This window comes from Cnephaeus nilssonii (genome assembly GCF_951640355.1).
Source record: "Cnephaeus nilssonii genome assembly, chromosome: 5".
NCBI classification, from domain to species: Eukaryota; Metazoa; Chordata; class Mammalia; order Chiroptera; family Vespertilionidae; genus Cnephaeus; species Cnephaeus nilssonii.
In genome coordinates this window covers 30,482,867-30,499,101 of record NC_137076.1, presented here as the reverse complement: position 1 = coordinate 30,499,101, position 16,235 = coordinate 30,482,867, and the positions used below count along the sequence as shown (strand labels likewise).

General features: G+C 47.8%; 1 protein-coding gene across 1 annotated transcript; it reads left to right on the top strand.

The window, feature by feature from the left end:
• Positions 1 to 409: 409 nt before the first annotated feature.
• On the top strand, positions 410 to 7,071 carry LOC307099605 (zinc finger protein 77-like). The gene is made up of 4 exons (XM_079771368.1): positions 410 to 584; positions 2,918 to 3,044; positions 5,023 to 5,203; positions 5,600 to 7,071. The coding sequence occupies exons 1-4, from the start codon at positions 582 to 584 to the stop codon at positions 6,705 to 6,707; spliced, it is 1,419 nt and encodes a 472-aa protein (XP_079627494.1). The 5' UTR covers positions 410 to 581; the 3' UTR covers positions 6,708 to 7,071.
• Positions 7,072 to 16,235: the final 9,164 nt, after the last annotated feature.

The window sequence follows — 16,235 nt, the reverse complement described above, 5'->3', positions numbered from 1 at the left end:
CGTGCAGGGGATGCTCCACGGGAAACTGAGTCAGGACGCCCCGCTCCAAGAGGAGCGCTCAGGCGGGGCCACCGGCCCTGTGGGCGGACGCAGGGTTCATCCCGCCGGGAGCGCGTTCCGCTGAGAACTGATGTTCAGGGCGGGCAGGTCCGGGTCCGCAGAAGAGGACAGGCAGGGAAGGACCCAGACCCAGGACTGGCAGTTCCGCCCGGCTCGGTCACGTGACCCCGGCCTCCGCCTATCACTCGGGTTCAGAACGTAGCGGTCCTATCAGGGAATAGAGAGGCAGGGGCGGCAGCGCGGGGGCGGGGCCTCGGAATTGCCCACTCCAGGGACAGTAGGAAGGCCTGGCCCCCTTTCCATTCCGTGAGTTCCGACCAATCAGGCAGCGGGAACCCGAAACATGGTCCAATCAGGGCACGGGGCAGTTCCTCTCGCTGACCTCGTGTGACTTCCCTCCGTGTGACGCAACGCTTGCCGGTACCTGCTCCCCGGGGCTCCTGGTTACATGTGCCTGTTGCTCCCGCCCGCCCAGCCTGCGGGGCCGCTGGTGGACTCTCTGGACTGTGCTGAGCCCCGAGATGGTGAGCGCATTGGTCCTGCCCCCAATTCCGGGAGGGGCTGCTTCATACGACCCGATGCGAAGGGAAGCGGCGTGGGCCGGGTCTCCCCAAGTCCCTGGAAGGTCCCGACCGGACTCCCCGCCCTTGGCTGCAGTGGGTCCCGGCGTCCAATCCCGTCCCCGCGTGCGAGTCCCGGTATCCCGACCCGAGTCTGGCTGTGGGACGGACGGAGGGCGAACGGTCACCAGCGCCGGCTGTCGGGCTGGGGGCTGGAGGTGGAGGGGAGCCTGTTGCAACAGGGACAAGTCTGAGATGTCAGGTGTGCCCGCGTCTCCAATCAGACAGAAAAGGGCTTTCTGTTCCGTGGAAGGAGGGTGAGCAGGAAGGGCCTCTTTCCGGTCAACAGCCTTGTCTGCATGTCAGTGCTTGTTCAGATAGGGAGGGAGGCAGTGTCTGGGCCTGAGAGAACAGAAGCCTGGATAAAAGGTGGGAAAATTTGAACACTGGGTCAAGCCCCTGGAAAATTTAAAATCCAAGCTTTGTAAGCAGAGACTTTCACTCAAAAGAATTATCCCAAGGGGTGGGCGAGAAGGGATTGTGCACTCGGGCATGGGCTGTGCAAATAGGGAGAAGGCTCCCACCATGCCATCTGGAAGCTTTCTAAGTTTTGCTTTTAAAGAGGAGTAAACAACACACACACACCTTTCCTCCCTGTGTGTTTATTTTCTCCACATGTTTGCCAGCACTTAAATGATCTAACTTAATTTTTGTCCATGTAATGTGTGATCCGGAATCTTATGGTGACACAGGGTTTTACTGGTCATCACTGAGGCATATCATGATTCGTCTTCTGATTCATCTTCTGTGCATCAGTTTTCAGTCTTGTGGTCGACTTTCATTCATTTCCATGTTTATTGATGTCTGATGTTTTCTTAGATCCTCTGGGCTAGGAATCCCCTTTTCATGTGCAGGTGGAGTTCATATTTTTTCCCAAGTGTGGTTTATCTTTTCATTCTCTTTATTCTGTGTTGGTGAATGAACTTTTAATGTTACTAGAATTGAATTGTTTCCTTTCACCCTTTTGTATTCCTGAATTCTGTTGTTTTTGAAGAAAAATTGCTGTTAATTTAAGAAGAATATATTTTTAGCTTGTCCAAACTATTTTTCAACAGCTTTGAGATATCATTTAAATACCATAAAGTATACCTGTTTAACATAACAGTATTTCACTCATTTACAGAATTGCACCACCACCCCCATAGTCTCCTTTGAAACATTTTTGTCACCCCATAAAGAAACCTGTGTCTACTGGCAGTCACTCTGCATCCAGTCTGCAACCCATCCCCCCGTCCCCCCATGCTTCATCTATTTTCTGTCTCTATAGATTGGCTTCTGTACCACACTGTCTGTGGTCTTCGTGAAGCCTGGTAAAAATGTACTTACGGGTCATTGATTTTGTGCCATGAATCACAACTTTATTCTCTTACTGTCACATACATTCCATTGCATGAATATTTCCACATTTTGCTTATCCGAATCACTTAATGTTGTTTCCACTTTCTGGCTATTATGAATCAACCTGGGCATGTGCCCTGACCTGGAATCTAATCCAGTGACCTCTTGGTTCCTGTGTCAATGCCCAACCACTGAGCCACACTGGCTGGGTTCAGTGACTCTTCTTTGAATGACCATTTGCCTTGAATTCAGGCACTGCATTGTTGATCTGCGAGGCTCCGCTGGCCTGTCCGATTCTTTAGGAACCTGGCTCGCCTCTTACCCGACAGGTATCCCAGGCCCTGAGCCCTGGCCTAGGTCAGTGCCCACAGTGTCCACCTCCTCCTGGAAGGGGTCTTGTCTCTACCTCTGTTGGATGTGAGAGGACTAGATCAGGCTCCTTGACGCTGTTGACTTCCAAGGCAAGAACTGTTAAGATCAAGCCGCTCTGGGAATCTCAGAGTGCTCATGACTTGCTGACCTGCTGGCTTCGGGTCTTGGAGGCCACAAGGAAGTCACCTTTGAGCAAGCCCAGTATTCGTTTCCATTTATCTGAATGATAATTTTATTTTTCAGTCTTCAGCTTACCGCAGGATCTGCTGTATCTCATTCAAATCCTTCTTTTTAATTATGTGTGTATAAATTCCTATCAGTTGTTGTCACACTTGGCTTCAAGGTTCCAAGCATTTACCATCACTGAGTGCACTGCATTTGGTTTGTTTACTGATTGTCATTTCCCATGAGAATGTGAGCTCAGGAGTCCTAGGAATGGAGTTCCGTTCCCTGGCAGCCTCCCCCATCCTCCTGCACATGCTGGTGAAGAGGTGCCTTGTTGAAATAGAACACGTGGCATGTTTCAGAACTCGGTGGTCTTTGCGGATGTGGCTGTGAACTTCACCCGGGAAGAGTGGGCTTTGCTGGATGGCGCTCAGAGGGAGCTCTACAGAGAAGTGATGCTGGAGACCTGCAGGAACCTGGCCTCCGTGGGTAAGGATCATCCTAGAGTTCAGGGAAGAGATATTTTATACAATATTCATCCCTTATTGGGGCCAAAGAATAGGTTGAAAGGAGGACAGACACAGTTCAAGCCTTCGTGGACCTTACCGAGGGGCAGATGGCTTTCCCATGAGGAAGTTTCATGTTTAAATGGATGTGTTATTTCTCTTAAATAAAAGTCTGAGGTTCTTGCCTGTTCAGTGTGGCTCATGTCAGTGCTTATTCAATCAATGAAAGTATTTTTTTGTAAAAAAAAAAAAATGAAGTTTGGAGGTCATGGTTCGATTCCTGGTCATGGCACATGCCCAGGTTGTGAGTTCAATCCCTAGTCCGGGGTGTGTAGGAGGCAGCTGACCAATGATTCTCCCTTATCATTCATGTGTTTGTCTCTCTCTCCCTCTCCTTTCTTCTCTGAAATCAATAAAAAATATATTTTTAAAAAATAAATGAAAAATAAAAGCCTGAGGTTCTATAATTTTAAAAGTGTGACCATAGTCTCTCCAGTTTGTTTTGGATCAGCGGGAGCAGCCTTACGGTTTTCACCCTGAGGACGTTACACTGTGGTTAGTACATGTTTGACGTGGTAATCTTGCTACAATTAAAGCCATGCTCACCCATCACCAAAAGCCTTGAAAATCATAGCATCGGCCCAGGTCCTGAAATGTGCACTGCCCTCCATCCTCTCTCATGATGAGCTTTTCTCCAGGAGCCACACCCTATCCGACCTCCCAATGGCATTGGGACTGGGAGGAATACTTCATCTAGGGCCTTAGTGTCTGTGAACACCAGGAGAGCAACACCCCTCAGGAGGAACAGATTCCACATGAGGGTATGGTATTTAACACATCACTTAGAAACATGCCTCAGTCTGTGTTTGAGTTGGGTGACATTTGTCTTTCATGTGGCTTCCCTGTTGGACTTTTCATCCATCCTCACTCACTTGGGAAGACTTTTGGTATCTCCTCTTGTAAAGGGACCATTGGGCACGTGCATTTTCTCCAATTCCTACTTTGATTTTCTGATAACATTTACCTCAAATCCAGTCTCCATTTCTTTCTTTTTTTAAAATAAAATATGTTTTATTGATTTTTTTACAGAGAGGAAGGGAGAGGGATAGAGAGTTAGAAACATCGATGAGAGAGAAACATCGATAAGCTGCCTCCTGCACACCCCCTACTGGGGATGTACCCGAAACCAAGGTACATGCCCTTGACCGGAATTGAACCTGGGACCTTTCAGTCTACAGGCCAACGCTCTATCCACTGAGCCAAACTGGTCAGGGCCAGTCTCCATTTCTTTAGAAGTACTTCTTTTTTAAATATATTTTTATTGCCAGGCCAGGGTGGCTCAGTGGTTGAGGTCGACCAAGGGGTCACCAGTTCAATTCCCATTCCAGGCACATGCTCCGGTTGCAGGCTCAATACCCCTAGGGGCTGCAGGAGGCAGCCAATCAATGCTTCTCTCTCATAGATGTTTCTATCTCTCTATCCCTCTCCCCCTCTCTCTAAAATCAATAAAAACATATTTTAAAAAACATGTGGCTCAGTCTGTTGAAGCATCATCCTGTACACCAAAAGGTTGCAGGTTTGATCCATAGTTGGGATGCATATGGGAAGGCAACTGATCAATGTTTCTCATATCAGTGTTTCTCTCTCTCTCTTCCCCTCTCTCTAAAATCAATGAGCATGTCCTTTAGTGAGGATTTTTAAAAGTTAAATTTATACTATACTGTAGTCTATTGAGTGTGCGATGACATTATGTCAAAAAAAATCCACAAAACCTACATGCTTCAGTTAAAAATACTTTATTGCTACCAAATGCTAACCATTATCCCAGACTTCAACAAGTCATAATCTTTTTGCTGACGGAGGTTCTTGCCTTCAATTTGTAGAAAAGGCAGTATCTGCATAGCACAATCAAGCACAGCGCAGTAAAACATGATATGCCCACGTGCTATTCATTGTTGCAGCTTGTTGCACTCAAGTCAAAACCAGTGGATCAAGCCCCGGACGGAAAAACCTGGAGACTGAAATATCCAGTGAAGACAATAGAGTAAGACTCACAAGAAACGATCCCTGGTCTGTTTTTGGAGAAAAGTGGACATTTCGTAATATCATAGATGAGCACCAAACCCAGGAGAGGTATTTGAGGTGAGTACCATTCCCACAGGAGAAGGGGGATCTAGGCAGAGTGTTAGACTAACTTGAAATTAAAGAAAAAGTATAAACCTAGCTAGACAATTGTGTACTTAGAGAATGATCGCCAGGCAGTATTTTCATAAACGTGATGTAGATATCGAGTGTCTAAGCAGAATTCATTTGGAAACAATGATAGGGAAACCCCAGATGTAAGAAACACTAAAAATGATTGCTCTGAGCTCAGCCAGAGCGTTAAGCTTATTCCACAGTGTAGACAGCGTAGAAAACATACCCATTTGTTGAAGATGGTAAATATATACTCACCATAACCATTAACAACCACCTATAAATTATGAATAGAGAAATCCCTTATTATAGCCCTAATTATGTTCTATTTCTTTTGAACAGAAGTCATGTGCTGGAGACTCCCTGTGAGAGTAATGAAGGAAGTCAAGGTGGAGACACCGGGAACCAGATCACAGATCGTCCTGTGCATGAGCGACATCCGACTGGAGTTAAGCACTGTGGGTGTACTAAGCGTGAGAATGCCTGCACGGGTTGTTCTCTCCTTAAGAATCTACAGAGATCTCCCACTAGACACAAACCTCTTCCGTGTGAGGAATGTGGACAAGCCTGCAGGTGTGTCTCATGTCTGAGCACTCGGGTGGAAACAGACCTGGTGGAGAAACCCCATCGATGTCAGGATACGGGGACAGCATCTGAGAGAGATGTACAGAGTCTGAGTGGTGAAAACTCTACCGAGTGTAAGAAATGTGGAAAAGCTTTCACTTGCTACTCATCCTTTCAGGGACATATGAGAGGTCCATGTGGACAGAAGATCCACACGTGTCAAGTGTGTGGGAAAGCCTTTATGTTTGGGTGCCACCTCAGACGACATGTAAGAACTCACACTGGAGAGAAGCCCTACGAATGTAAGGAATGTGGGAAAGCCTTCAGCTGTAACTCCTACCTACGAGAACATGTGAGAATGCACACTGGGGAGAAACCCTATGAATGTCAGCACTGTGGGAAAGCATTTCGATTTTACTCCTACCTTCGAGAACACGTGAGGATGCACACTGGAGAGAGACCTTATGAATGTCAGCAGTGTGGCAAAGCCTTCCGGCACCTACCATCCCTGCAATCACACGTGAGGACGCACACTGGGGAGAAACCGTATGAGTGTAAGGAATGTGGGAGGGGCTTCCGTTGTCCCAAATACTTTAGAAAACATGTGAAAATGCACAGTGAAAGGAAACGCTATGAATGTACAGAATGTGGGAAAGCCTTCGATTATTCCTCATCCCTTCGAGAGCACGTGAAAACACACAGTGAAGAGAAGCCCTATGAATGTAAGGTGTGTGGGAAAGCGTTCAGGTGTCCCTCAGCCCTGCAAAGACACATGCGAATACACACCGGGGAGAAACCCTACGAATGTCTGAAATGTGGCGAGGCCTTCAAGCATTACGCATCCTTGCGAAGACATGGGAGGACACACACTGGACCGAAGCTCTGAATACAGGGACTGTATTTATTTTTCCTTAAAACCTCATCACTGAGGAAACACTGGAGAGTGGAAAGTAGGTGGGAGATGTTTAGATCTTTACTTAGCTTGTGCATGAAAACTCGGGGCAGTACAGAAATCTTTTGTTACAAATACGGTTTTCCTTATAAGTGCCTCACCCGGAAGAGGGATCCCTGTGTGTTCATTTCTAGTTTGTGTTACTGCTGTGAACACTTAAGATACAATTACCCCCCTGTGTCCCCTTCATCTGTACTGCATGCATTTTGCTACATTTGAGTTTACTTAATTGTACAGTTATATGAAACTTGTCTCACTTCTATTACAATGTCTTTTGACTCAGGGGTTGATGGGTGTTTTCTTGTTTTGTTATTTTTCATGTGCAACTTGATATTTTTTCAATAAAAGTGTTTTTGATACTTTCCATTATGTTCCTAGTATGTGATCATGATACAAGTCTTATATTGTTGAAATTTCTTTTCTGGTTTACTGCTGCAGGTACTGGAATTCTCTGACTCGGTATCTATGCTCGCCCTCAGTCTTTATTACTGAAAGATGTATCTCCCACATGTGTTGCTAGTGGCTGCCACACGTGTTCTACACAGAAATTATAAATGTGGGAAGAAGACAGTCTCATCTGATTATGTTCATAATTTGACCTCTGCTTATCTTGCTTAATCTTGGTTGGAAACTGGACACAATGCATTTCGTTAAGAAGAGAGACCCTGTGGCATGAAGATAAAGGTGGTGTCCGATGGTTCCACTGAATTGTGTGGTCCTCTGGGTGATGTGGGAAACCAAATCCCACTGTCCTCTGGGCTGGCGGTCACAGGAAGGGGAAGACGCATGAGGTTTGGAGGCAGAAGAAGCCATGACTCAGATCCATACTGTCCGGAGACCTGCCTGGGAACCCGGTGGGCCCGAGGTACAGCACATCCGTCTGGTGCTCTGCCCACCTGGAAGAGCCCCACCCGAACACACGTTGGCGTTAGTTCCCTCGTAGGCAGAAGATTCCACAGACCCTTCCCCAGGCTCCCCGTCACGGTCCCTCTTAGGTGTCCATCAGGCCCCTTCAGCTACAGGCCCTACTGGTTGATCATTCAAATGTATTAGATCACAGGACAGTATGTAGTCCACCGGACAAGGTGGTGTTACTGTTCATTGGATCAGCTGATCCAATATTCCTTTTTCCTTTTTCTGACGGTCCTGCTGCTTGGGGGTTATATGATGGAACCTCCATTCACTGTCATGTTCTTTTACTAGTTTTGAAGTGTGAGCCCTGTCACTGTCCATTCAACAAGGGAATTCATACATAGTATTCAGCTTTTCCAACCCCCTAATGGTGCGTTCTGGTTTGTGTGGCTACAGAGGAAAGTGTGGGTTGGGCCAGACACAATGTCCGCACAAACCCAGGCACATTTAGCACGCTCACTCGCAGGACGTGGCCTGACATGCCCATTTGTCCATCCTTCGCCAGTTGGGAGCTCTGGTGCTGGGCAGCTGTTCTTTTGGCAGTTGTCTAGGGTGTTGTTTAGGACACACAGGAAATGTGTTGCTGTGTTAGTCAAGTCACTGTCGTTCAAAGGCAGTTGGCATCCGTGGCGATAAGCCATCCCACCTGGGCACCTCGGTGGCCACCCTTTCCATGCACCCAATGTGTTGTACTACTGAAGGGTCGACTGCAGGGCTCATACCCGGGCCAGAGCATCTGCTCCCGAAGGTCGGGGGCTGTCAGTGCCTCATGAGTCTGGATGTGGAGGAGTGAGGACTACCTCAGGCTCTTGCAGGTGAACCCAAATGTGTCCCCACACATCCTGACCCCACAAGTCACGCTCACGATCGTCCACCCGTCGGCTTCCCGTTGTCCAAACCACTGGATTGATCCCTTTAAAGCTGCCCAGTGGTCAGTGCAAAGGGTGAGTGTCCAGAACTCTTGAGGAGCCTCGGGCCAGACAGCTCTGCCTTCTGCCCAGGGAGCTGCGGGCCATTCCTTTGTGAGAGGCCCCACCTGCAGGAGCACTGTGGACCCTGCCAGAGGCCGTGCCTTTGGGCGCGGCAGGTTTCCGGTGTCTCCGGAGCTGGGACCCATCCGAGGGGTACTATCCCCTGTGGTCTCTGCCACAGTGCCCGGCCCATAGCACCCGGAGTCCCAGACAAGTGGGATGGTAGCCCTGCTTGCAAAATGCCTAGAGCTGTAATCAGCTTGACCAGCATTGCTTTTCTTCGCAGAGGTGGCTTGTAGGCCGACCTCCTGTCCCACGTGTGCTTTCCTTACCAGGTGCATAAGGGACAGAGGCACTGTGCCAGGGGGGAGTAAAGTCCTCCCAGGCCTGGCCAGTGTGGCCCAGTTGGTTGGGCATTGTCCTGTGCACCAAAAGGTTGCTGGTTTGGTTCCTGGTCAAGGGCACATGCCTGGGTTGTGGGCTCTATCCGCTGCAGCTGACGTCTCTCTCTCTAAAAATCCATAAAATATACGTATACTTTGAAAAGTCCTTCCAAATGCCAAATCTCTAAAGGCTGGCACCCCTTTCACGTTTCCAGGGGCTGGAGAGGCTTGCACCCCATCAAACACAGCCTCTGGGGCAGCACACATCTCACCTGACCAAGGACACCCAAACCTCGGGGCCGTGCCTGGGTCCTGAATTTTCTGTGGGGTCACAGCCCTTCTCCTTCCCAGATGGTCCAGCGAAGCCTGTAGCGCCCTGCACCAGAGGCCTGTCTCCCATGTTAACGTGACTTCTTCCATGTCACGGGCCGTGTGCTGATGTGGGCAAGATCAGGAGAGGCCATGCCGAAACCGGTTTGGCTCAGTGGATAGAGCGTCGGCCTGCGGACTCAAGGGTCCCAGGTTCGATTCCGGTCAAGGGCATGTACCTTGGTTGCGGGCACATCCCCAGTGGGGGGTGTGCAAGAGGCAGCTGATGGATGTTTCTCTCTCATCGATGTTTCTAACTCTCTATCCCTCTCTCTTCCTCCCTGTAAAAAATCAATAAAATATATTAAAAACAAAGATCAGGAGAGGCCTGGGGGTGCCGCCTGGGCCATATTGAGGGGCTGTGCAGGGAGCCTGGGGGAAGCTCTTGGAAGATGGATCATTGTCCCTCCCACGTGAAGGCAAATGGGCCTTAGTTATTAGAAGCCTGTACTTGTCCAAGTCTCTATGAATCTGCCTGAAGAGGAAGCACTGTTGCAGGAACAATTCTTGTCTAAATATCAGAGTCAAACAAACAAACAAATACCAGAGTAAAACTAATTTTAAAAGACACAGAACTGGCCAAGATCTGATGACAGGGCATTATAACGCAATTGACAATGAAATTTTGTTATTTCTGTAACATGCATTTCTAAATGTCGACTGATAACATACCAGGACATAACAGATTTTTAGAAATTTCATACCATATACCCTAAAGAGACTAGCATTTTTATGTTAAAAAAAAACACACCCTAATTTTAATAGATAATAATAGGAGCACAATAAAAGACTCCATATTGAGAAGAAACTCTAAAAGTTATGAGATTAAAGCTCTAGCTGGTTTGGCTCAGTGGACAGAGCATTGGCCAGCGGACCAAAGGGTCCGTGTTCAATTCTGGTCAATGGCATGTACCTCAATTGCAGGCTCCTCCCTGGTCCGGCCCTGGTCGGGGCTCATGCAGGAGGCAACCAATCAATGTGTCTCTCTCACATCGATGTTTCTGTTTCTCCCCCTCCCTTCCACTCTCTCTTTTTCTTTTCTTTTTTTAATATTGTTATTGATTTCAGAGAGGAAGGGAGAGGAAGAGAGAGATAGAAACATCAATGATGAGAGGAAATCATTGATTGGCTGCCTCCTGCAGGTTGGACCAAGCCCCCAACCCAGGCATGTGCCCCTGACCGGAATCGAACCTGGGACCCTTCGGTCCACAGGCTGACACTCTATCCACTGAGCCAAACTGGCCAGGGCTCCCTTCCACTCTCTAAAAATCAATGGAAAAATATCCTCAAGTGAGGATTAACAAAAATAATAATAATAATATAATAAAAAAATTATGAGATTAAGAATGGGGGAAGTTCAGCCCTGGCCAGTGTGGTTCAGTGGCTAGAGTGTTGGCCCAGGCACAGAAGAGTAGTGGGTTCAATTCCCAGTCAAGGGCATGTACCTGGGTTTGCAGATTCAATCCCTGGCCCATTGGTGCATGTGGGAGGCAACCAATCGAAGTGAAAAACATTGGTGTTTTTCTCTCTCTCCCTCCCCATCTGCCTCCCTCCTTCCCATTCTCTCTAAACATAAATAGAAAAAATATCCTCTGGTGGGGATTAACAAAAATTAAAAAAGAATAGGGGAAATGCAGGTGGGCTACAGTATCCATTTCCTTGAAACTGCAAGAGACAAGGATTCCAACCCACAGGTTAACATTTACATACTTAGGAGTGGCTACATTGATGACTTAAAAATAATAACCGCCAATTCTCAGGGCACATGGCCAGGTTTCAGCTTGGTCCCAGGTGTGGGGTGTGCAGGAGGCTGCTTATTGATGGTTCTCTCTCATCATTGATGTTTCTATCTCTCCCTTCCTCTCTGAAATCAATAAAAATATATGTATTTAAAAATAACAATCAGGAATTAGATATGGAGAGGGGTGGGAAAGAACAGCTTTGAACAGTTTTGGGGGGGAAAGAACTCTGTCAATGCAGGAAAAATTTACTGAATATCAAATTAAAGAATAAAAGAAGTTCCCATAGCAAACACTAGAGCAGGCGTCCTCAAACTACGGCCCGCGGGCCACATGCGGGTGTTTCTGCCGTTTTGTTGTTTTCAAAATAAGATATGTGCAGTGTGCATAGGAATTTGTTCATAGTTTTTTTTAAACTATAGTCCGGCCCTCCAACGGTCTGAGGGACAGTGAACTGGCCCCCTGTTTAAAAAGTTTGAGGACCCCTGCACTAGAGGGATAAAAATAAGAATCAGTAATAGAGGATTTGATGCTCTTTAATGAAGAAGCTTTTCTGATGATACTTATATAAGCTGGTAGCTTGAGATTTGCTCATCGGGTCTATAAGGAAGACTTACAAATGCCTCAGCAAACCCCAAAAGATGATCAGGTTGGTGTCTCCGAATAGCACGCACCAGTGGTCACACATGAAGTTTTCAGACAAGAACTAAGATCGTAACTCAAATGCCTGTCACAAATGTGGTACAATGTGTAAGTCCTACACACAGTCAAACCGCTGTTTTGCTGGGACTCTCATGTACAGTCATTTTCAATATCGTGGCAAGATACCAATGATCGTCTAGCTCAGTGGTCGGCAAACTCATTAGTCAACAGAGCCAAATATCAACAGTACAACGATTGAAACTTCTTCTAACGCCACTTCTTCAAAATAGACTCGCCCAGGCCATGGTATTTTATGGAAGAGCCACACTCAAGGGGCCAAAGAGCCGCATGTGGCTCACGAGCCGCAGTTTGCCGACCACGGGTCTAGCTGACCAGGCAAAGCAAACACATGTATTTCAAATTTATAGGAGGTAAAAAAAACCAAACACATTAGATACAGATGCTTTATGCATGCTCAGGGCCAGCTTAAAAATACTCCATTCAGTGATGTCTTAACAAAAATTTGCATCAGTGAAAAAAAAACTGTCATAATCCACCTCTTGCCATTCAACTTGTCAGATGGTGAAGATCCAAACAGAATGTTTCATCAGTTTTAATTTCTAAATGTGATTGTTGCATTGGGAAAATGAAATAAACAGTAAAATAAATTGTACAAAGGCAAAGTAGAATGTTTTACTAAAATATAAGATTTACAGAAGTTTTCAGACAAGTTATACAAAATGGTCACAAGCTTTTTCTTGAAGGGAGGATTCTACATTTGACAGCAAAGTCACAATGCTATTAGTGAGGGCATCGATGTTTGTTTAATGTTCCCATTTTGGTTCAAACAATCAAGCTTGTCCATCCACAGCATCTAAATGAAGTTAGAGTTGGCCAGGAAGCATAGTCTGAAGAACTGATTAGCTGCTTTTAATCAATGCCATTAGGTCGCCATAAAAGGGGGTAAAGGAGCCCATAGAATTAAAACTGCCTCCCCTGTGCTGCACCGGCACGGCCAAGGGTGACCCTGAGTGGGGGCGGCTGAAAGGCTTAGAAAAGACAGACAAGAGAATGAAAGCTGGGTCTCGGTGGGACGCTGCTTCTCTGCTGGAGAGCGAGCCCCACGGTCTACAAGCCGTGTCTTTATTTTATAGCAGATGCCAGAGGCAAAGTAAGGGCGTGGTCAAGATGTTTACAACATTCTCTTGAGTTTCGATCCTACTCAATTACATGCACCTGATCAAGCTTTGTTTACTTGCAGCCTATATCACTCAGGCACATGGGGCCACGTGTTCGGACCATAGGTTCAAGCTCACAACTACGCTGTTGGCTATCATTGTGCTGGGAGGGCTCTGCCCTCCAGGCTGGGACTTGCACGTGGCCATGAGAGGACTGTGCCCTCTCATCAGTCCGAGGCTTGAATCTGTTCAAACACTGTAGCCGCGCCCCACACTCCATCAAAAAATAATAAAGGAAAACACTCACACCCCTGCAACTAATCCTAACGACTACCTTTATTCACAGTGCTGTTTACCTAACCCATGGTCGGCAAACTGCGGCTCACGAGCCACATGCAGCTCTTTGGCCCCTTGAGTGTGGCTCTTCCACAAAATACCACGGCCAGGGCGAGTCTATTTTGAAGAAGTGGCGTTAGAAGAAGTTTAAAAAATTTGGCTCTCAAAAGAAATTTCAATCGTTGTACTGTTGATATTTGGCTCTGTTGACTAATGAGTTTGCCGACCACTGAAAACCATGATGAGGGGGAAAGAATAAAAGCAGAGGGGGAGAAATCAACCAAAGGACTTGTATGCACGTATATAAGCCTAACCAATGGACACAGACACCAGGGGGGTGAGGGCATGAATGGGGGAGTAGGGGGAGGGGCAATGAGGCGATAAGGACACATATGTAATACCTTAATCAATAAAGAAAAAAAAAGAATAAAAGCAGAGAGGGGCCAGGCTTTTAAATGTTTTGCAACAATCCAGATGATACTTCTATCCTCTGCTCACACATTGCAACAGTGAATCAGGACAAGACATAGAGTTGCTAATGCGTGTTTATTTTTAATCGAGTTTATTGGGGTGACATTGGTTAATAAAATTACAAAGGTGCTAATGTGCATTTCATCACCAAAGGACTGAAGATGTGTGGGCTTTTATTCTATAATGTCTCTAAGACTGTGTCCATTAAATGCGAACAAAAAAGGAGAAGTGATGCACACGTGATGGTCAGATCGATTTAAATAGAATTCCTGGCATAGAGCCTCGTCCGTGTCTATGGCTTGGGCTTTGTTGGTCTTCCGCTGCTCAGCTGTTTCATCTGCTAGCAACGCTGGTGCTAATGGGTCGTCTGCATTGGGAGAATGTCACAGAGCCTGGGTCCATGGCAGCACTGTGCGCATCTGCAGTGCTGGGGACCACTGACCTTTCAAAATACCTAAACATATCTTCCCAACTTGTCTGCATTAGGATAAGTTTGGGTCATGAAGTGTACTTTAGGGACTGCCATCGGCTATTCTTCTGGAAGGAATAGGTCAACTCTAACAGTCCCTCCCTCTAAGTGGGAATCCTGGGGGCCAGCATGACCACATGAAAATAGCAGGTATTGCTCTCATCAGGTTCTGCTTTAATCCCGAGAACCCGTTTTACCAGTAAACACTGGGTTTCCTTGACAGTCCTGCGGGGCAGCCCTACCATCTTGTCATATACTAAATTCGGCCTCTGGTCTAGTCTTGGCTGGACGGTATCTTCCTTTAAAAATGTATTTTATTTTATTGATTTCAGAGAAGAAGAGAGAGGGAGAGATAGAAACATCAATGATGAGAGAGGGGATCCAGCCGGCAACCCAGGCATGTGCTCTGGGAATCAGACCAATGATCTCCTAGCAGTTCATAAGTCCACGCTCAATCACTAAGTCAAGCCGGCGGGCAAGGGAATTTTTTAAGTGAGTAGGACATGTTCCAGGTGTTTTGGCCCAATTTAATCAGTGTATTAAAAGTTTCCAGGTACAATCGTAATTTAAGTTTGGAGTGCTTTTTCTTAAATGAGTGAAAATAGGAATACAACCACCTATTATACAGTATTACAAAATTCTCTAGGCACACTCAAAACGGATCTAAAACATTTCCGTGCCGTGTACTGCGCACACCTGAGAATCCTAACACCTCACACCTGTGGCTCAGAGAGACTCAGTTCTGCACAGAGGCTGGGGCCTCTGGGCTTCATCCCATGCAGGAGAAGAAACGGGAGCCAATGTTTCCCGACCCCAGCCCTAACCTAAAGTGGGAGGGGGAAGGGGCCTCCAGTCCAAAGGTCCTGAGTCAGAACCAGGCGGAACTTTGCATACTCGTTGTGACGTCACAGTTGAGTGTCTCTGTCCTTGATTACGGGCCCAGAGCCACAGTGAACCCACCCCCAGGGCAATCCCTGGCACCGGAAGTGGTCAGTCGTGCTGTCCTGCCCCGGGTCCGCATCAGGGACGCCACGCGGGAAAACGGAGTCAGTACTTCCCGTTATAGATGGAGGACAAAGGCGGGCGCCCCGCTGTTTTAGCTCAGAGCCCCGTGCAGGGCGGCGGGAGTCAGGCGGGGAAGGGCTGAGGCAAACAGCGGCCTTTCCGCCCGGCTCGCTGCGGGACCTGCTCCCGCGCCCAGCCCTCCAGCGCCGGAGGTCTGTAACGCTGTCCAATGGGAGGCCACGGGGGCGGGGCCAAGGGAACGTGCCGGGGGCGGGTCGGAAACTTGTTTATTGTGGAGATGCGGTATCACCGTCCAATCAGCGTTCCCGAAAGATAATAAGCATCTGGCCCAATCAGCGTTCCCGAAAGATAATAAACATCTGGTCCAATCAGCGTTCCCGAAAGATAATAGCATTTGGTCCAATCAGCGTTCCCGAAAGATAATAACCATCTGGTCCAATCAGCGTTCCCGAGAGGAGGAGGATCTGGACCACCGTCCATTTCTGGGTGAATCGCCTGGACAACCGTCCGATCCTGGCCGTGGGCGGACGGGCTCGCAGCCTGCGTCAACGGCTCCCTCTGGCTTTTGTGGTGCAGGTGCTGCGGTCCCGTCCGGGACTTCGAGCGACCCCTTAGGGTGAGTTCTTGGGACCCCGGTCCGGAGTCGGGGAATGGGGGATGGGATGTATTCGAACCGTCCTGAACCTGTTGTAAGCGACGGGGGTGAGAGGGGTGGCGGGGAGGCGAATGGGGCGGCTTCTCCGCCGACCCGAGTCCTTGGCGGGGTAGGGGATGGAGGGAGAGCGGACATGACCCCGTTGCCAGCGGTCAGGGCCTGGGAGATGAGTGGGCGTTGTAGGGTGGGTGCGGCTCGTTCCGGACGAGTTTCAGGAGACTTTATTTCAAAGCCTGTTCCTTTAGGGACAATGCTTGGGTCTCAGAGCGGCGTCTTCGTCTTAAATCAGACAGAAAAGGGCTTTTCTTTTC